Source organism: Callithrix jacchus, chromosome 14, assembly GCF_049354715.1.
Source record: "Callithrix jacchus isolate 240 chromosome 14, calJac240_pri, whole genome shotgun sequence".
NCBI classification, from domain to species: domain Eukaryota; kingdom Metazoa; phylum Chordata; class Mammalia; order Primates; family Cebidae; genus Callithrix; species Callithrix jacchus.
In genome coordinates, this window is record NC_133515.1 from 68258036 (window position 1) to 68280377 (window position 22342).

The following is a 22342-nucleotide window of genomic DNA, read 5'->3' on the forward strand; positions in this document are numbered from 1 at the left end:
CGTGGGTGAGTGATCAAGGCAGGCATCCCTGCAATTGACCAGACAATAAGGGAAGATTGTCTTCCCAAGTCCGTGACCGACATCAGAGTTTTTGAGCGAGAGGCAGAGACTTGTCTCCTCTGTCTCTACATGGATAAAGAGTGTCACCTTTGTTGAGGCAGGAGAATTGCCTGAACCCAGGAGGCGGAGGTTGCAGTGAGCCAAGATTGGGCCATTGCACTTCAGCCTGGGTAACAGGAGTGAAGCTCCGTCTCAAAAAAAAAAAAAAAAAGAAAAAGAAAAAGAAAAAAGAGTGTCTCCCTTTTTCTCTACTAGAAAGAGGAAAAGAGAGAGAAAGAGAAGGAGTAGGGACAGGGGGCTGGTCTCCCCAATGGAGTACCCCTGTCCTACATTTCTGGCACCAAATGTTAAAACATGTACTCTGAATGAAGAGCACCCCCCTGACCATAAAAGCTTTGTGTGAGCAACATGGTTGTTTATTCACCTGGGTGTGGATGGGCTGAGTCTGAAGAGAGTCAGCGGAGGGCCGTGGGATAGGAGTTGGTTTTATAGATTTGGGGTAGGCAGTGGAAAGTTACTGAAGTTACAGTTCCAACTGTAACTTTACAGAAGATACATTCCTGTAACTTTAGGGTGTTTTCTTGCAAGCTGCAGGTGGGGAGTCACATGGTCTGGAGTCACGAGGTTGACCAAGGTTGGTTACAAAGTTCGGTTGCCTTATCAATTGAAGTAGGAATAAGGAACAATAGAAGAATGTCTCAAGTTAATTAGGGGTTGATCATTCTTCCTGTTTTTGTGGTCTTACAGTTACTTCAGATTTTCTAATTCTAGGAGGCCATTCAGAGGTGTACGTGCAGGTCATGGGGGTTGCCATGGCATCCATGGCACTGTCAGTCAATGTAAAAGACCTTACACCATCTGGAGTTAATTTCTGTATAAGGTATAAGGAAGGGATCCAGTTGTTTCAGCTTTCTCCATATGGCTAGCCAGTTTTCCCAACACTATTTATTAAATAGGGAATCCTTTGCTGTGGCAGGAGAATTTCCTGAACCCCATTGCTTGTTTTTGTCTGGTTTGTCAAACATCAGATGGTTGTAGATGTGTGGTATTATTTCTGGGGCCTCTGTTCTGTTCCATTGGTCTATATCTCTGTTTTGGTACCAGTACCATGCTGTTTTGATTACTGTATCCTTGTAGTAAAGTTTGAAGTCAGGTAGCGTGATGCCTCCAGCTTTGTTTTTTTTTGCTTTGCTTAGGACTGTCTTGGCTATGTGAGCTCTTTTTTGAAGTTTCAGGGTTTTTTTTTTTTCCAATTCTGTGAAGAAAGTCAATGGTAGTTTGATGGGGATAGCTCTGAATCTATAAATTGCTTTGGGCAGTATGGACATTTTCATGATATTGATTCTTCCTAACCATGAGCATGGAATATTTTTCCATCTGTTTGTGTCCTCTCTTACTTCCTTGAGCAGTGGTTTGTAGTTCTCCTTGAAGAGGTACTTCATATCCCTTGTTAGTTGTATTCCTAGGTATTTTACTCTCTTCATAGCAGTCACGAATGGGAGTTCACTCATAATTTGGCTTTCTGTCTGTTATTGGTGTATAGCAATACTTGTGATTTTTGCACATTGATTTTGTATCCTGAGACTTTGCTGAAGTTGCTTATCAGCTTAAGGAGATTTGGGGCTGAGATGACAGGGTCTTCTAAATTTACAATCATGTTGTCTGCAAATAGAGACAATTTGACTTCCTCTTTTCCTAACTGAATATGCTTTATTTCTTTTTCTTGCTTGCTTGCCCTGTCCAGAACTTCTAATACTATGCTGAACTGGAGTGGTGAAAGAGGGCATCCTTGTCTTGTGCCAGTTTTCAAAGGCAATGCTTCCAGGTTTTGCCCATTCAGTATGATACTGGCTGTGGGTGCATCATAAATAGCTCTTATTATTTTGAGATACAGTCCACCAATATCTAGTTTATTGACAGTTTTTAGCATAAAGGGATGTTGAATTGTGTTGAAGGGCTTCTCTGCATCTATTGAGATAATCATGGAGAAAATCATGTGTTTTTTGTCTTTGGTTCTGTTTTTTTTTTTGAGACTGAGTTTCGCTGTTGTTATCCAGACTGGAATGCAATGGCACGATCTTGGCTCACCGCAACCTCCGCCTCCTGGGTTCAAGCAATTCTCCTGCCTCAGCCTCCCGAGTAGCTGGGACTACAGGCGCGCACCACCATGCCCAGCTAATTTTTGTATTTTTAGTAGAGACGGAGTTTCACCTTGTTGACCAGGATGGTCTCAATCTCTTGACCTCGTGATCCACCTGCCTTGGCCTCCCAAAGTGCTGGGATTATAGGCGTGAGCCACCACGCCTGGCCTGGTTCTGTTTATGTGATGGATTATGTTTATAGACTCACATCTGTTAATCCAGCCTTGCATCCCAGGGATGAAGCCGACTTGATCATGATGGATAGGCTTTTTGATATGCTGTTGGATTCGGTTTGCCAATATTTTATTCAGGATTTTTCTCATCAATATTCATCATGGATACTGGCCTGAAATTCCCCTTTGTAGTTGTGTCTCTACTAGGTCTTGGAATCAGTATGATGTTGGTTTCATAAAATGAGTTAGGGAGGATTCCCTCTTTTTGTATTGCTTGGAATAGTTTCAGAAGGAATGGAACCAGCTCCTCTTTGTATCTCTGGTAGAATTTGGCTGTGAACTCGTCTGGTCCTGGACTTTTTTTGGTAGGTAGGCTATTAATTGCTGCCTCAGTTTCAGACCCTCTTATTCAGGGATCCAAATTCTTCCTGGTGTAGTCTTGGGAGGGTGTAAGTGTCCAGGAATTTATCCATTTCTTCTAGATTTACTGGTTTATTTGCATAGAGTTGTTTGTAGTAATCTCTGATGGCAGTTTGTATTTCTGTGGGATCAGTGGTGATCTCCCCTTTATAATTTTTTTGCATCTATTTAATTATTCTCTCTTTTCTTTTTTCTTGGTCTGGCTAGCAGTCTATTTTGTTAATCTTTTCAAAAAACAGCTCCTGGATTTAATGATTTTTTGAAGGGTTTTTTGTGTCTCTATCTCCTTCAGTTCTGCTCTGATCTTAGTTATTTCTTGTCTTCTGCTAGCTTTTGAATTTGTTTGAACTTGTTCCTCTAGTTCTTTTAATTGTGACATTAGGGTGTCATTTTAGATCTTTCCTTTCTTCTCTTGTAGGTATTTAGTGCTATAAATTTCCCTCTAGACACTGCTTTAAATGTGTCCTAGAGATTCTGGTACATTGTTATCTTTGCTCTTATTCGTTTCAAAGAACATCTTTATTTCTGCCTTCATTTCATTATTTATCCAATAGTCATTCAGGAGCAGGTTGTTCCATTTCCATGTAGTTGTGCAGTTTTGAGTGAGTTTCTTAATCCTGAGTTCTACTTTGATTGCACTGTGGTCTGAGAGACTGTTATGATTTCCATTCTTTTGCATTTGCTGAGTAGTGTTTTACTTCAAATTATGTGGTCAATTTTAGAATAAGTGCAATGTGGTGCTGAGAAGAATGTATATTCTGTGGATTTGGGGTGGAGAGTTCTGTAGATGCCTATTAGATCTGCTTGGTCCAGATCTGAGTTCAAGTTCTGGATATCTTTGTTAATTTTCTGTCTTGTTGATCTGTCTAATATTGATGTGGAGTTTTAAAGTCTCCAACTATTATTGTGTGGGAATCTAAGTCTCTTTGTAGGTCATTAAGAACTTGCTTTATGTATCTGGGTGCTCCTGTATTGGGTGCTTACATATTTAGGATGGTTAGCTCTTCTTGTTGCATTGATCCCCTTACGATTATATAATGCCCTTCTTTGTCTCTTTTGATCTTTGTTGGTTTAAAGTCTGTTTTATCAGAAACTAGGATTGCAATGCCCCCTGCCCCACTTTTTTTTTGCTATTTGCTTGGTAAATCTTCCTCCCTTTATTTTGACGCTATGTGTGTCTTTGCATGTGACATGGGGTCTCCTGAATACAGCACACTGATGGGTCTTGACTCTAACCAATTTGCCAGTCTGTGTCTTTTCATTGAGGCATTTAGCCCATTTACATTTAAGGTTAATATTGTTAATGTGTTAATTTGATCTGGCCATTTTGATGCTAGCTGGTTGTTTTTCCTGTTAGTTGATGCAGTTTCTTCATAGTATTGATGGTCTTTACAATTTGGTATGTTTTTGCAGTGGCTGGTACTGGTTGTTCCTTTCCATGTTTAATGCTTCCTTCAGGAGTTCTTGTAAGGCAGGCCTGTTGGTGATGAAATCTCTCAGCAGTTGCTTGTCTGTAAAGGATTTTATTTCCCCTTTGCTTATGAAGCTTAGTTTGGCTGGATAGGAAATTCCATGTTGAAAATTCTTTTCTTTAAGGATGTTGAGTATTGGCCCCCCACTCTCTTCTGGCTTGTAGGGTTTCTGCTGAGAGATCTGCTGTGAGTCTGATGGGCTTCCCTTTGTGGGTAACCTGACCTTTCTCTCTGGCTGCTCTTAGCATTTTTTCCTTCATTTGAACTCTGGTGAATCTGATGATCATGTGCCTTGTGGTTGCTCTTCTCAGGGAATATCTTCATGGTGTTCTCTGTATTTCTTGCATTTGAATGTTGACCTGCCTTGTTAGGTTGGAGAAGTTCTCCTGGATAACATCTTGAAGAGTGTTTTCCAGCTCTGTTTCATTTTCCCCAGCACTGTCAGGTACACCTATCAAACATAGATTTGGTTTTTTAACATAATCCCATATTTCTTGGAGGTTTTGTTCATTTCTTTTCACTCTTTTTTCTCTAATCTTGCCTTCTCACTTTATTTCATTGAATTGATCTTCAATCTCTGATATCCTTTCTTCCTCTTGATCAATTCGGCTATTGAAACTTGTGTGTGCTTCAGGAGGTTCTCGTGCTGCATTTTTCAGCTCCATCAAATCGTTTGTTTCTTCTCTATGCTGGTTATTCTAGTTAGCATTTTGTCTAACCTTTTTTCAAGGTCCTTAATTTCCTTGCATGTTAGAATATGTTCCTTTAGTTTGGAGAAGTTTATTATTACCCACCTTCTGAAGCCTGCTTCTGTCAGTTTGTAATCTCATTCTCTGTCTAGTTTAGTTCCCTTGCTGGTGAGGACTTGTGATCCCTTGGAGAAGAGGGGTCATGGTTTTTGGCGATTTCAGCCTTTTTGTGCTGGTTTCTTCTCATCTTCTTGGATTTATCTAGCTTTGGTCTTTGAAGTTGATGATTTTTGGATGGGGTCTCTGAGTGGACATCCTTTCTGTTGATGTTGAAGCTATTTCTTTCTGTTTGTTAGTTTTCCTTCTAACAGTCAGGCCCCTCTGCTGCAGACCTGCTGGAATTTGGTGGAGGTCCACTCTCAACTTTGCTTGCCTGGGAATCACCTGTGGGGGCTGCAGAACAGCAAAGATTGCTGCCTGTTCCTTCCCTTGGTAGCTTTGTCCCAGAAGGGTATCTGCCAGATGGCAGCCAGAGCTCTCTTGCATGGGGTGTCTCCCAGTCAGGATACACAGGGGTCAGGGAGCCACTTGAGGAGGTAGTCCGTCCCTTATCAGAGCTCAAGTGTTGTGCTCAGAGATACATTGCTCTCTTCAGAGCTGCTGGGCAGGGACATTTAAGTCTGCTGAAGCAGAACCCACAACCACCCCTTTTCCCAGGTGCTTTGTCCCAGGAAGGTGGGGACTTTATTTATAAGTCCCTGACAGGCTGCTGCCCTTTTTCGGATTCCCCGCCCAGTAAGAAGAGAGTCTAGTGGCCATCTGCTGGCAGAGGCCTTGCTAAGCTGCTGTGGGCTCCGCCCAGTTGCTGTGTAAACTTCCCAATGGCTTCGTTCACACAGGTGAGGTTGAAACTGCCTAACCGAGCCCCAGCAATGGTGGACACCCCTCCCCCCACCAAGGTCAAATGTCCCAGGTTGAACTCAGACTGCTGTGCTGGCTGCGAGAATTCTGAGCCAGCGGATCTTAGCTTGCTGGTCTTCGTGGGGATGGGACCCACTGAGCCAGATCACTTGGCTCCCTGGCTTCAGCCCCCTTTTTCAGGAGAATGAGTGGTTCTGTCTCACTAGCATTCTGGGTACCACTAGGGTATAAGAAAAAAAACTGCTGCAGCTAAAACGGCCACCCAGTTTTGTGCTGGAAACCCAGGGCACTGGTGTTGTAGGCACCAGAGGGAATCTCCTATGGTTGTGAAGACCCTGGGAAGAGAGCAGTATCTGAGCCAGAGTGCCAGAGTGTCAGGAAAATTCCCCAATGGCTTCCCTTGGCTAGATAGGGAAGTTCTCTGGCCCCTTGTGTTCCCAGGCGAGGTGATGCCCCACACTGCTTCAGCTTGCCCTCCCTAGGCTGCAGCCACCGTCTAACCCATCCCAGTGAGATGAACCTCGTATCTCAGTTGGAAATGCAGAGATCACTCACCTTCTGGATCACTCTCACTAGGAACTGCAGACTGAAGCTGTTCCTATTCAGGCATCTTGGCAGAGGTCACCTCCCATATGTTTTTTTTTTCTAGGAATTTTATTGTTTCAGACCTTATATTTAAGTCTTTAATCCATCTTTAGTTGATTTTTGTGTATGCGTAAAATAAGGATCCAATTTCATTCTTTTGCATATGGATATCTAGTTTTCCTAACACCATTTATCAAAGATACTATCCTTTCTCCATTGTGTAGTCTTCGCACCGATGTTGATACTCATTTGGCTGTAAATGTGGGGTTTATTTCTAGGCTCTTCATTCTGTTCCATTGGTCTATATGTTAAGCTTTATGCCAGTACTATACTGTTTTAATTACTTTTACTTTGTAGTATATTTTGAAATCAGGAAGTGGGAGACCTCTTGCTTTGTTGTTCTTTCTCAAGATTATATTTGGCTATTTGGGGTCCTTTGTGATTCCATATGAATTTTAGAATTCTTCCACCCTATGTCTGCCAAAAACATAGCATCGGGATTTTGATAGGGATTGTACAGAATCTGTAGATCATTTTGGTTAGTATGGGCATTTTAATAAAATTTGTTCTTCCAACATATGAACATAGTTTGTGTTTTTAACTTCTTTCAGCAATGTTTTATAGTTTTCAGTAAACAAGTATTAGTTCTAGTTCCTTGAGGTGTAAAGTTAGGTAACTTATTGGAGAGATTTTCTTTTTGAATACAGATATTACTGCTATAAACTTTCATCTTAGAACTGCTTTTGTTGCATCTAGCAAGTTTTGGTATGTTGTATTTTCATTTTCATTTGTCTCAAGATATGTTCTAGTTGTCTTTTTGATTTATTATTAAAAAAATTTTTTTTAGACACAAGGTCTCATTCTATTGCCCAGGCTGGAGTGCAGTGGCACCTTTTTAGCTTACTATAGACTCAAACTCCCAGGTTCAATTGATTCCTGCTTTAGCTTGGGATTATAGGTGTGAGACACTGCACCAGGTCTGACTTATTCTTTATCCCTTGGTTGTTCAAGAATGTGTTGATTGATTTCCACATATTTGTGAATTTTCTAATTTTCCTTTGGCTATTGATTTCTAGTTTCATTCCATACAGTTGGAATAGATCTGTTGTCATTTCAATCTTCTTAAATTTACTGAGATTTATTTTATAACACAACATGTGATCTGTTCTAAAGACTGTTCCATGTGCAGTTGAGAAGAATGTGTATTCTGCTGCTGATGGGTAGAATGTTCTGCATGTATGTCTCTAAGGTCCATTTGGTCTATAATGTTGTTCAAGTTGTCTGTTTCTTTACTAATTTTCTGTCTGGATATTCTACCCATTTTGACAGTAGGGTATTGAAATCTCCAACTATTATTGTGTTGTTGTCTCTTCTTCCTTTGGTTCTGTCAATGCTTGCTTCATATATTTGGGTGCTCTGATGTTGGGTTATAAAAGAAAACTTACGTATTTATAAGTGTTCTATCTTCCATGTGAATTGACCCTTTTATCATTATATGATATCTTTGTCTCTTGCGACAGTTCTAAACTGAAAGTCTATTTTGTCTGATGTAAGTCTGACCACCCCTGCCCTCTCTTGGTTACCTTTGCATGGAATATATTTTTCCATTCTTTCACTTTCAGCCTATGTGTGTCCTTAATTTCTAAAATTAGTCTCTTGTAGAAAGCAAATAGTAAGATCTTGTTTATTTTGTTAATCCATTTAGCCACTCTATATCTTTTGATTGGAACATTTAATCCATTTACATTTAAAGTAATTACTGATAGAGAGAGGCTGACTGTTGCCGTTTATAAATGGATTTCTGTCTCATGGCTTTTTGTCTCTCTTTTCCTCTTTTGCTGTCTTCCTTGTGTTTGACTCCTCCCTCCTAGTGGCAACATACTTCAATTCGTTTCACATTTTCTTTTGTGCAACTTCCATAGGTATTTACTCTGTGGTAACTGTGGGCTAACATCAAACATCTTATAATTTTAACTACCTATTTTAAGCTGATAAATTAACTTCAATCATAAGCAAAAACACTCCCCCCTAACATCATAATTGATGTCACAAATTACATCTTTTTATATTATTCATCCATTAATATATTTTTATAGTTATCGACTTTTTTTATTATTTTTTGAAAGGAGAGAAGGAAAGAAAAAAGTAGTGAAGGAGAGGAAGACAGAGGAAGAAAAAGAGGGAGAAAGAACTGGAATGTTGCTTTATTCTAAAAATGGGCATTAATAATGGCCAATCAATATTTCATTTAAACCTCTGAGTAGGTGTGATGTGGTATTGACAAGAATGTATATTTTGTGTATTTAAAGTGGAGAGCTCTATAAATATTTATTAAGTTTACTTGTTATGGATCTGAGTTCAGGTCCTGGATATCCTTATTAATTTTCTGTCTCATTGAGTCTAAGTCTCTTTATAGGTCTTATGTATCTGGGTGTTAGGATCATTAGCTCTTATTGTTGCATTGATCCTTTTACCATTATATCTTTGTTGCTTTAAAATCTATTTTATCAGATGTGAGAATTGCAACTCCTGCTTTTTATTTATTTATTTATTTATTTATTTATTTATTTTTGCTCTCCATTTAGTTGGTTAATCTTTCTCCATCCCTTTGTTTTGAGTCTTTGTGTATCTTTGCATGTGAAATGGGTCTGAATGTAGCATACTGCTGGGTTTTGGCTGTATCTTTTGATTGGGGGATTTAGTCAATTTAAATTTAGGATTACTGCCATTTGATGTTAACTGGCTGTTTTATCCATTTGTTGATGTAAATTCTTCTTTATGTTGATGCTCTTTACTTTTTGGCATATTTTTAGAAAGGCTAATACTGGTTGTTCCTTTCTATGTGTAATGCTTCTTTCAGAAGCTCTTGTAAAGCAGGCCTGGTGGTAATAAAATCTCTGAGTACTTGCTTGTTCACAAAGGATTTTTATTTTTTTTTCACTTATGAAGCTTAGTTTGGCTGGATATGAAATTCTGGGCTGAAAGTTCTGTTCTTTAAGAATGTTGAATATTGGCCCCCACTCTCTTCTGGCTTGTAGGGTTTCTGCTGAGAGATCTGCTGTGAGTCTGATGGGCTTCCCTTTGTGGGTAACCTGACCTTTCTCTCTGGCTGCCCTTAGTATTTTCTCCTTCATTTCAACCCTGGTGAATCTAACGATTATGTGCCTTGGGGTTGCTCTTCTTGAGGAATATCTTTGTGGTGTTCTCTGTATTACCTGGGGTTGAATATTGTCCTGCTTTGCTAGGTTGGGAAAGTTTTCCTGAGTAATATCCTGAAGAATATTTTCCAGCTTGGTTTCATTCTCTCTGTCACATTCAGGTATACCTATCAAACGTAAATTAGGTCTTTTCACATAGTCCCATATTTCTTGGAGACTTTGCTCATTCCTTTTTATCGTTTTTTCTCTATTCTTGTCTTCTTGTTTTATTTCATTAAGTTGATCTTTGATCTCTGATATCCTTTCCTCTGCTTGTTCAATTCGAGTGTTAAAACCTGTGCATACTTCTTGGAGTTCCCGTATTGCATTCTTCAGTTCCATTAATTCACTTATATTCCTCTCTAAGTTGTCTATTCTCATTAGGATTTCGTCAAACCTTTTTTCAAAGTTCTTAGTTTCTTTACGTTGGGCTACAACATGTTCTTTTAACTCACAGAAGTTTCTTATTATCCACCTTCTGAAGACTGATTCTGTTAATGGAATGCACTCATTCTCCATCAAGCCTTGTTCCCTTGTTGGTGAGGAACTGTGATCCTCTGTAGAGGGAGAGGCATTCTGATTTTGAGTATTCTCAGCCTTTTTACGCTGGTTTCTTCCCATTGTTGTAAGTTTATCCACCTGTCGTCTTTGTAATTGCCAACTTTCAAATTAGGTCTCTGCACAGACATCCAACTTGTTAATTCCCAGGGCCAAAATCTGAACAACCCACTGCACCAGCCAAAACAGCGGCGTTAAGACTGATGGTGCTTTTCTGCCCGGGAATCTCCGGTCTGGCTTCCTTCTTGAGTCCCTAATAGGCGACTCTGCCTTCCCGGAGCTCCAAACGTCGGTCTAAAGGGGAACCAGTCCCATTTACTCTGCACCAAGCGCTGCTGCGCCGGCCACAAGAGTTGCGCTGGCAACCCGTGGGGCTCCTCCACTGGGGATCTTCTGGTCCGTGAGCACAAAAATTCATCTGTAAGTGTGGCGTCCTCTCGTTCTCTGCGCTTTCACTGGGAGCTACAGTCCCGAGATGTTAGCGATCAGCCATCTTGGATCATTCTCCTATAGTTACTTTTTATACTTTTGCCTTTTAACTTCTATACCAGAATTAAGTGATTTACATATCATCATTACAGTATTCTGTATTTGCCAATATCTTTATCTTTACTAGTGGGCTTTATACTTTCACATGCTGTCTAGTGTCCTTTTGTTTCAAAGAGAAGAATTTCCTTTAGTATATCTTTTTTTTTTTTTTTTGAGACGGAGTCTTGCTCTGTTGCCAGGCTGGAGTGTAGTGGTGCGATCTCGGCTCACTGCAACCTTCACCTCCTGGGTTTAAGTGATTCTTCTGCCTCAGCCTCCCAAGTAGCTGGGACCACAGGCGCATGCCACCACACTCAGCTAATTTTTGTATTTTTAGTAGAGATGGGGTTTCACCATGTTGGCCAGAATGGTCTCAATCTCTTGACCTCGTGATCCATCTGCCTTGGCCTCCCAAAGTACTGGGATTACAGGTGTGAACCACCAAGCCCAGCTCCTTTAGTATATCTTATAGGGTAGGTCTAGTGGTGATGAACTTCCTCAGCTTTTGTTTATCTAGCAAAATCTTTAGTTTCTTTTATTTTCGAAGGACAGTTTTTCCAAATATAGTATTCTTGATTAGCAGGTTTTTTTTCTTTCAGCCCTTTGAATGCATCATACTTTTTCCTGTACTACAAGATATCTACTGAGAAATCCACTGGTAGTATTATGGAAGCTCCCTTATATGTGATCAGACTCTTTTCTCTTTCTTCTTTCAAAAATCTGTCTTTGACCTTTGACAATTTGATTATAATGTGTCTTGATATGGACTTTTTTGGATATATATTAGTTGGAGTCCATTAGACTTCTTGAATCTGGATAGATATTTCCCTCCCCAGATTTGAGAAGCTTTTGGCCATTATTTTTTAAAAGCCTTCTATCCATTTTTCCCAGTCTTCTTTTGAGACTCCCATAATGCATATACTTGTCTGCTTGATGGTGACTCCCATAATGCATGTATTGGTCAGCTTGATGATACCCCGTAAGTCTCTTAGACTTTCTTCACTCTCTCTCATTCTCTCTTTTTGCTCCTTTGACTGGGTAATTTCAAATGATGCATCTTCAAGCTCACTGATTTTTTCCTGTTGAACTCCTCTAGTGAATTTTTTCAGTTCAGTTATTGTATTCTTCAGCTCAAAAATTTGTTTGGTTCTTTTTCATATTTTCTATATATTTTTTGATATTCTAATTTTGTTCATATGTCATTTTCCTGGGCTTGTTGAGCGTCCCAGGGAGACTTTGAAAGATGCAGATTCTCAGACCTTATTAGCAGAGATTCCGATTCAGTAGGTATAGGGTTGGGGCCTTAAAAACTGTATTTTTTTTTCTTTCTTTTTCTTTTTTTTTTTTTTTTGAGATGGGGCCTCACTCTGTTACCCAGGCTGGAGTGCAATGGCATGATCTCGGCTCATCACAACCTCTGCCTCCTGGGTTCAAGAGATTCTCCTGCCTCAGTCTCCTGAGTAGCTGGGATTACAGGTATGTGCCAACATGCCCAGCTAATTTTTTCATTTTTTAAAAAATTTTTAGTAGAGATGGAGTTTCTGCATGATGGTCAAGCTGGTCTCTAACTCCTGACCTCAGGTAATCCACCAGCCTTGGCCTCCCAAAGTGCTGGGATTACAGGCATGAACCACTGTGTCTAGCTTTTCTTTTTTAGAGTCTGCCACTCTTGTCACCCAGGCTGGACTGCAATGGCACGATCTCAGCTCATTGCAAACTCCACTTCCTGGGTTCAAGCAATGCTCTTGCCTCAGTCCTCTGTGTAGCTGGGATTACAGGTACCCGCCACCATGCCCAACTGATTTTTATATTTTTAGAAGAAATGGAGTTTCACCATTTTGGCCTAGCTGGTCTTCAACTACTGACCTCAGGTGATCTGCCCACCTCAGCCTCACAAAGTGCTGGAATTACAGGCGTGAGCAACTGCGCTAAAAGCTATATTTCTTAAAGATCCTCCAAGTGGTTCAGATATACATCGAGGTTTGGAAACCACTTCCAGTAAAAAGACCACCTTCGATCTCTCCCCTTTCCTTATATAAACTCTAGGGAAGTGGGGAGGGATTGAAGGTAGTTTTTTTACTTAATATATATATGCTCTAGGTTTATATAGAATTTTAAAACTATAAGCTTCAGAGAGGTGAATAGATAATGGATAGAATAGAACATCCAGACAGAAAATCAGTAAACAAATCAGGACTTGAACAATGCTATAGACCAAATGGACCTTACACACATGTATGCAGAGCATTCCACCCAACAGCAGCAGAATATACATTTTCCTCAAGCGAACACAGAACAGTCTTTAGGACAGATCACATGTTAGATTACAAAGTAAGTCTCACCTCTCCAAGGTGTCATTTTCTGCTTAGCAGCACTCCATTTCATTCCATTTGAAGGTTCTTACAACCCTCCCACCTCCAGGCAACCTTTCTGGATTAAATCTCGGCTGACCATGAGTTTCTTAAGACTCTCTCCAACCCTCCTGACCCCAAAATGTGGATATGCTTTCCATTTATGTATTAATTTGGTGTTTCCACTCTGCTGGCTTGCTATCTGAATCTTAGGCCACTGCTGCATAGAGAGCCTCTGGACGAGGTCTGTCTTAACTGCTTCATTATTATTTGATGACAATGATAGTGAGTATAGCAGGGATGGAATTCTGGAGACCCAGATTCAAGCCTCTGTTCTTCTACTTTATACCCTTGGGTAAATTCCGTTCCTCTCTGAGCCTCAGTTTCCTAATCTGCGAAGTGAGGGATATATATACGGTCTCTGCAGCCCTCCTCTGTAGGCTCTAACTTTCTCTTTCGTCCTCTTATTCACTGGTATAGCTGAGGAAGTGGAACTCCAGAGACACTCCTGAAATTGTCCTAAGTCAAAGGAGCCAAACAGTGCACAAGCTCCCTCTCCGCCATCCCCTCTAAGAGCAGCCATGGCCCTGAGTGTCAATGTGCAAAAGCAGATTAAGCACATGATGGCTTTCATTGAGCAGGAAGCCAATGAGAAAGCAGAGGAAATCGATGCCAAGGCTGAGGAAGAGTTTAACATTGAGAAAGGACGCCTTGTGCAAACCCAACGACTGAAGATTATGGAGTATTATGAGAAAAAGGAGAAGCAGATAGAGCAGCAGAAGAAAATCCAGATGTCCACCATGAGGAATCAGGCAAGGCTGAAAGTCCTGAAAGCCCGAGATGACCTCATCTCAGATTTGCTCAGAGAGGCAAAGCTGAGACTCAGCAGGATTGTGGAGGACCCAGAAGTCTACCAGGGGCTGCTGGATAAAATGGTGCTCCAGGGTCTGCTCCGACTACTGGAACCTGTGATGATTGTGCGCTGCCGGCCACAGGACCTCCTCCTGGTGGAGGCTGCAGTGCAAAAGGCCATCCCCGAATACATGACAATTTCCCAAAAACATGTGGAGGTCCAGATTGATCGAGAGGCATACCTGGCTGTGAATGCAGCTGGAGGTGTGGAGGTCTACAGTGGAAATCAGAGAATAAAGGTTTCAAATACCTTGGAAAGTCGACTGGATCTCTTAGCCAGGCAAAAGATGCCTGAAATACGAATGGCCTTGTTTGGTGCTAACACCAACAGGAAGTTTTTTATATAAACCTCTGGGAAGTGAAGCTCGTGGTGAACCAGTAAATCATAAAGATCTAAGTTTTTTGGGCAAAGGAAACTAGTAGTGTTTCCTCCTCTTTGATGCTCTGATATTGTTCTGTTTTTCTTCATGAAATACCCTTTAATAGCTAAAATGTTAACTTTGAAATAAAGCCCAAATTAATGCCCAGAATTGAAATTTCATTTCATCAATACAGACCACAGCTTCTGGTCTATTCTGCAGTTGGGATAAAGGGAGTGATGACATCTGCTCTTCAGCTTGGCCTCAGGGGGTCAAAGCGTGAGAAGTGAATAGTGTTCTTGGCCTATGGATCTGGGTGCTCCAGTTTAATATGGATATGAAGTGTATTCTTCTTCTTTTTCAGTTTCAGCACCCACACTTACATTATTTAATGAGGTCTAGAGGTCTTTCTCACATGTCCAGAACCAACTTCATGGGCATCCAACCAGCACAGTCACACAGGAGCCCATGCTCAGAAGAGCCCAGCATCTGGGGTATACTGATCTGTATTTGCTGCCCTGAAATTCCTAATTTTATCTTTGGATCTATGTTTTGTAAGTGACAGTTTGTGGAACATTGGGGCATATGCCAGGGGTTTGGAGCTTTGGCTCACACATGGTACTGACTCCCAAAGCCTACCCACTTTCTTGGGATGGGTTGTTGGCCAACCAATTCCCAGCCCCCTGGTGCCCTGAAGTCCAGCCTTCATCTAACTCACCCCTTGAGCATTGCTTCCCTCTGCCCCTGGCAGGGCCCTAGTGAGCATGCAGGGAGAGTCAGAGAGGGGTTTCATGCTCTGTGGAGTTTCAGGGTCAGACATCCCTGCCCAAGACCGGCAGCTCTGTGGCACATTCAATAGGAAACTCAGGGGGAGGGGTAAGTCTCTTACCCATCAGATACTGAGCCTGTCTTGTGTAGAGGTTTAAAGATCCTTCGAGTTACCTGTCTGCTATAGGGCAGCCAGCCCACTGGAAGGAGAGATGCCAGCTCAACTTCCCCGATCCTGGCCCAGGCACCACACTGGTGGCTGGTGGGAAGGGGGACTCAACCACTGCCCAACTTGCTGCACCAAAATCTCAGGAAAGGACCCTTAGGAGCTTGTAAGTGTCTGCACTTGGCCTGCAAATTATCCCTGTGCCTGGCAGGGTGATCCCTTGGATAGTTCGGTGCCTGGGCGAATTTGGACGAATCTCTTCTGGCCAGTGTGAGGCACCTTCTGGAAGGAGCCAAGAAACACAGATTGTATAATTTTGGTGACTCAGCATATGGGCATTGCAAAATAAAAAATAAATGGTAGAATTCATGCTAATAATTTAAAGTAAATTATCTTTGCTTAGGAAGATATTAAATAGCAAATAAACACTAGGAAAAGTCAAGAAAAGTCTACAGAAGAAAGGAAAAAGCTTTATATTTTACTGCCGTTCATGGCACTTCTCTCCTGCTTTTGAACAAAGGATCTCGCATTTCTTTTTTTCTTTTTCTTTTTCTTCTTTTTTTTTTTTTTTGAGACAGAGTTTTGCCACTGTTGCCCAGCCTAGAGTGCAATGGTGCAATCTTGGCTCACTGCAACCTCCGCCTCCTGGGTTCAAACGATTGAACTGGGTTCCTCCTGGGTTCCTGCCTCAGCCTTCCAAATAGTTGAGATTACAGGCACGTGCCACCACAATGGGCTAATTTTGTATTTTTGGTAGAGATGGGGTTTCACTATGTTGGCCAGGCTGGTCTCGAACTCCTGACCTCAAGAGGTGATTCACCCACCTTGGCCTCCCAAAGTTCTGGGATTACAGGTCTAAGCCACTGTGACTGGCCAGAACTCACGTTTTCATTTTGGACTGGACTCTGCAAATTACATAGCTGGTTCTCCATGTGTATGTGTGATTTAAGGTCTAATCCATGTCTGATGTTCCTTTATTTATTAAAATAGAATTTGTTTTTTGAAGAAAAGAGATCCCGAGATACTCTGCTGAGGGCAAATGTTGGCCTGTGTGGTTAGGACTCTGTAAGGAACAGAAACTTCATGAAACTCAAACGCAAAGTAGGGGACAGGCTACTAGTATGTGGGGGTGTCTTGCAGAACCTAGAACAGGAATCCTTCATGATCTCAGGAGAGGGCTGGAATTGGGATTCAGAAAGCCATCTGAAACCCTCTATGTGGCCACTTTTCTTTCTTTAAGGAGTGACTTTCTCTGTTGCCCAGTTTAAATGGTGGCGAATGCATGCCCCACAATTCCAAAGTGGACATGTTATAGTTCCAGAAACAGACCTGCTTCTCTTGAAGTCCATTCTACTTTCCCGGGAGGGAATCTATTTGCCAGCTGGGGTCAGGTGTCTACCTATGGTCCAGTTGATGCCTGGGGCAGTTCCCAGGGAAAGAAGGGTTTTTGTCAGTTGAACAGACTCCCCACAGGGTGTTTTCTATGTGGGCCCTTTTGAGTTTCAAATTTAGTCATTAAATAAACATTTTCTTTCCTTTTTTTTTTGAGACAGAGTCTTGCTCTGTTGCCCAGGCTGGAGTGTGGTGGTGCGACCTAGGCTCATTGCAACCTCTGACTCCCAGGTTCAAGTGATTCTTCTGCCTCAGCCTCCCGAGTGGCTGGAAATACAGGTGCCTGCCACTACGCCTGGCTACTTTATGTATTTTTAGTAGAGATGGGGTTTCACCATATTGGCCAGGCTGGTCTTGAACTCCTGACCTCGTGATCCGCCCACCTTGGCCTCCCAAAGTGCTGGGATTACAGGTGTAAGCCACCGTGCCTGGCCTCAATAAACATTTTCTAAATGCCAATAATGAGCCAGGCACTGTGCTGGGTGCTGGGCTGCAAAGAAGAATATAATCTGGCTCTGTTCTTTAAGGAGTCATAGACATATAAACAGATGATGATCATGATAATGACACAGTGTGGCAAGTGCCAGCCTAGTGCTGATGTGAAATCCTGTGGGAAGAGAGTGGCAGGAAGGGAGGGTAACAGAATGGTTCCTGGGTGTTGGCAGTTGAGCTGGGGAAAGCACTCCAGGCAAAGGAAAGCATGTGCCAAGGCCCTGAGGTGTGAAAATGTAGGGTGCATGAGAGTAGCTGCATATAGTTCAGTGTGATGGAGTGTGAGGGGTGAGGAGGAAGAGACTGCAGATGAAGCTGGAAAGAGGGGCCTCATTACAGGGTGTTGCTCTGGCGGTTGTTGGGGTTTTTTTGTTTTTGTTTCTTTGTGTTTTTTTTTTTTTTTTTTTTTTTTTTGAGACAAGGTCTTGCTCTGTTACCCAGACTGAAGTGTAGTGGCGTGATCTTGGCTCACTGTAACCTCAGCTTCCTAGGCTCAAGCAATCCTCCCACCTCAGCAGGTTACACAGGAAGTGAGAGCCAACTTTCCAGAAAGGGAGGGGCTGAGGGCTTGGTCCTGAGTAGCTGGGACTACAGGCAGGCACTACCACACCTGGCTAATTTTTTTAATTGTAGAGATGGGTCTCACTATGTTGGCCAGGTTGGTCTTGACCTTCTGGATTCAAGCAATCCTCCTGCCTTGACCTCCCAAAGTATTAGAATTATAGGCATGAGCCACCATGCCTGGCCGGCTCAGGAGTTTTGACTTAATTCTGGTGGGTGAGTGATAGGAGGTCACTAAGGGATTTTAAAAGTGAATGAAACAATGAGAGCTGGACTTTCAGAAAGATTATTCTAGTGTCACTGTGAGTGGAGGACACATTAACGCGAAGGAGAGACTGGAGGCAGGGCACCACTCCCAGGGGCTATTTATCAGCCTGAGTGAGACGTAACAAATAATCTACCCAGCTCTTTTGTGAGGCAGGTGAAATTCATGATACAAAGGTGGGAAGAGATTGGAATTAGTGACTTCTGTGCTATGCCTCCTCCCCTCCCCCACCCCGATATATTTTTTTACTTGTCTGGGCATGAGGCTTTATTACAGTTTCATATCATCTTATAATGTTTTCTTATAAGAGTCTCCCTACCCTCCAAGCTTTCCCCGCTCTCTCCTCACCATCCTTCCAGGCCTAGCAAGACACCCACTTCCCTGCTGACCAAGCCTCCAGTCCCTCCCCTTCTGGGAATTCAACCCGTAGGTCCTGCTATAACCCTGGAGTGTCCGAACCCCCTCAACCTACCCTAGCTCTGGCCCCCTGAGCCAACCTCAATCTGTTAGCTGCCCCCAACATCAATTCACCTCCAAAAAAAAAAAAAACCACCTACGACTGTCCATTGTAGGTTTTATAAAGGTTTTGTGGGAAGTTGAGGAGAGTGTTGCATAGTGTCTATAGAACAAACTTTCCCCGAAGTCCTATGTAAGCATCTCTATGTTTTCCAACTTTTCTCTCTGCTGGAGCTGCCACACATTAGCTCTTTTTTCCAGCCTTCTCCCTCTCAACCCTGTGGGTTCCAGCCTTTTCCTCGCCATGTTCCCTCAGCAACACAAAAGCCTTGGCCTCCCGCAGTCTCTGGACCTAGGGACTGTGTCTCTTATTGAGGACTTTTCATGCTCTGCTTTTCTTTACTATTAACAACTTTATCTACTCATCTCAACTTTTTACACATCATTCCTCAAGGACAGAGACTGTGTCTTTTCCCTTTTTTGCATCCCCTGCTGCTGTGTTACTTTAGTGCCTGACATAGTAGGTTCTGAACAAGCATTGACCCTTGTTACATTCTTCTCTCCAGGCCTGGCTCTGGGTTATGGATGGAGGACTCTAGAGCCCCTCTCCTCTTCTGGTCCATAGATTGGGCCATAAAAAAGGGCAAGGATATGAGATGGTGGTCAGGGGAAGGGTGGTACATTATATTCCAAGGATCCTTCTGGACAAGAAAATCCTCTATTGCTCCCAGGGAAAGGCTGAACTCCCTTTCCCTGAGAGCTCCCAGGGAAACCTGCCTGAACTTCAGGCAGGTTACACCCCCTGCCTCACTTCAGTCCAGGGGTTGGTTACCTCCTGGGGTTGCTTGAGGGTTTATTGCACTCTATCCCTCCTTGGGAAATAGATGGGAGGGGCCTTGCTTTGGATCTGGGTGCAAAGGTAGGAGGCTCTGGAGGGACTGGGCCTGGTATGTGTCCGCCATGGAGAGGCACAGCTTCGCCTTCATGTCTATGTGGTTATCAAGGCTAGACTTGACCCTTGGGGTAGGCTACCTGTCACCATCCTGTTGAGCTCCAACAGCGGCAGCCCTGCAGAGGTCTTTACCATAGAAAGGTCTGCACTGGGTGCATTCTCTTAGCTGAGTGAATGGTACAAACTAACATGCGCCCTTTATTGACATTAACATCCTTCCCTCTTGAAGACATGTTCCTTGTGTAAGCTCCTCGGTCGCATGAGCCAAAAGGAGCAAACTGTTGCAAGGCAGGCAGGCACAACCCTTCCCCACACCTCTCCTCATTAACACTTCCTCCCCAGGCGCAAGGGAAGCTGTCTGCTACTGATGCAGAGGCTTTGCTTCTAGTGATGCGACTGCTGTAGACTCACTCCCTGCTGGGGAAGAGCTGGGGGAAGCCGGATAACAGTAGGGAGGTTCTGCCCCACAGGCTAGGAGGCCAGCTGCTGGACAGGGATGGAAGGCAGGATTAACTTGGTGAAAGGAGAGTGGATTTGGTCCTGATCCTCAGCTGCCTGGAGAACCAGGGAGGGAAGGGATGCTTTGACTGTATGGCAGGACCTCAGAGAAGGCAGGGAGACTAGCCCAACCAAACAGAAAATGCTGCAGGGCTTCCTCTCTGACCCTGGACTCATAGGGCCCCCAGTAGTGGGTCAGCAGATAGACTCTGGGCCCAACCACACCCCCCAACAACCTCTATTGAGCAACTGCAACCCCTTCCTGGGCTCCCCAGGGACATTGCTCAAGTCTTTGCCCCCATCCTATGCTCTCCCCAGTCTACCCAGATACTCTTCCAATTCACAATTTCATCTCTGAAACCACACCTAGTACAGATAGCACTGGGAAAGGACTCGAGTCTGTCTCCCACACCCACCTTCCTATGGGCAGTGCTAAAGCATGACAAATCCTCACTTTTCATAGCACCGTATGCTTTCCTGCACAATCACAGAGCTCACCCAGTGGTCTGGTCTTACAGAACAGCAATATGTCAACTTAAAAGGTGGAGACAAAATTAATGTAAGTAGAGAGTTTATTCGGGTCAAGTTTGAGGATTGCAACCTGTGAGCATAGATTCAAGTTGCCCTTAATATACACTCTGATTTGCTGCAATTACAAGCAGATTTTTTTTTTTTTTTTTGAAATGGAGTTGTTGCCCAGGCTGGAGTGGAATGGTGAAATCTTGGCTCACTGTAGCCTCCACCTCCCAGGTTCAAGCCATTCTCCTGCCTGAGCCTCCTAATAGCTGGGATTACAGGCATGAGCCACTATGCCTGGCTAATTTTGCATTTTTAGTACAGATGGGGTTTCTCCATGTTGGTCAGGCTAATCTCAGGTGATCCACCCACCTTGGCCTCCCAAAGTGCTGGGATTACAGGCATGAGCCACGGTGCCCAGTCACAAGTAGATTTTTAAAGGCAAAAATGGGAGATAGGGCATGGGCTGATACAAAGTTGTTTGTCAGGAATTCTTGTTGGTTTACAGAGATAACATTGATTTGATTGACTATACATTGCTAAGCTATAGAGCGTGGGCTGAGTGTCTGGTATGGCATTATTCGGTTGATCTAGAGCTACCTGTGGTGATAGCAAGCAGTTTCAAGAGTCGAACACATTGCTCAAAGCAGGGGAGTAGGACATGATTGCTGTCTCATTTTAGTTTCTCTAAGGGTCTGATAGTTAAAAGGACTTGTATTCCTCAGATAAAGTTCTTTTCTTAACACCTTTCATTGGGAGGTGAGTTACTCTACTTCCCTTTGTAGATGTAGCAAAAGGAGATCAGTTCGGGCAGACCCTGGGCCCAGCTCCTCACACCCTCCAGCTCATCCTTGGAGTGAGGGTACCAAGCACAGGCTTCATCACTGGGAGATGAGCCTGTAGAGGGTGATGTTTGACTCACCCTGGTTGCTACTAAACCTGAGTGGATTCATGTCCTGGAGATTACCAAAGGTTTAGAGCATGAAGGGACCTTAAGAGCCAAATGTGTATCTAAATCTGAAGCCCAGAGGAAGCTAGGAAGCAGTCCAGGGTCATCATCAGCTAAGAAGCCTCCTGGGACTACAAACAGAAAGCCTGAAAAGACTAGGTTGTCATCATTCATTTTATGAAAAACGTGCTGTACAGAAGCTTAAGAACTTTGGCTTCCAGCAAGACAGACATGATAGAAAGTGCATGGCCACAGCTGGGTCCTTGGAAAATCCTTCATTTCTCCTTCCCAGGGTGTTGTGACCTCAGGGCTCGGTCACAATGATGGCCCACAGAAAAGGGTTGGCTATGGGTGACTGCACAAGATGCATGGCTTGAGGGGCCCAGGGAAAGACTGAAGGAAGGAAGGGAGAGAAGGGAGGGGAGGGGAGGGAGTAGAAACAAAATGGGTTGGGGCTCAACTAGTAGAAGGAGAACAACAGGGAGTGTTTTAGATTTTTGTCTTTGCTTGTTTGGAAATTGAACCCTGGGTTTTCATTCAGTTAAATTCAAATCAGTAGGCCTCTTATTCATTCGTTCATTTGACAAATATTTATTGAGTAGTTACCAAGTGTCAGGCACTCTGCCAGGCACTGCATCCCTTGCAATGAACAAGGCAGTTAAGCCCAGCCTTCACAAAGGAACATTCTAATGTGGATGAAGCGGGGAGGGGTGGGCACAGTGGGAAGGATCAGGTTTGTGAAGGAACCCTAAACAAATGGGCAGGCCATGACTTGGGGTTGGTCTTAGTGCCAAGGAGAAGTAAAGGGTTATGGGCAGCATGGCCTTCCATGTTCCCTGCTCAAGGAGGGCCTCTTCCTAAGTCTCCTTTGTGCTTAAAGGAAGGGAAGGAGCCAGCCACAAAAACAGAAGTAGGGGAGGAGGGAACTGGGGAGATAGGAAGGGCACTCATTCTAAGCAGA

The 22342-nt window shown here is 43.1% G+C and overlaps 1 protein-coding gene across 2 annotated transcripts in view; it reads left to right on the forward strand.

Annotated features, from left to right (window-relative positions):
- The window catches only part of ATP6V1E2 (ATPase H+ transporting V1 subunit E2), a 60248-nt gene extending 45749 nt beyond the window's left edge, over positions 1–14499 (forward strand). For both annotated transcript variants that reach the window (XM_035272644.2, XM_017964355.4), the window contains exon 2: positions 13576–14499. In XM_035272644.2, the coding sequence (XP_035128535.1) occupies positions 13677–14354 (678 nt within the window). In that variant the 5' untranslated portion in view covers positions 13576–13676 and the 3' untranslated portion in view covers positions 14355–14499. The remainder of the gene's footprint in view (positions 1–13575) is intronic.
- Positions 14500–22342: the final 7843 nt, after the last annotated feature.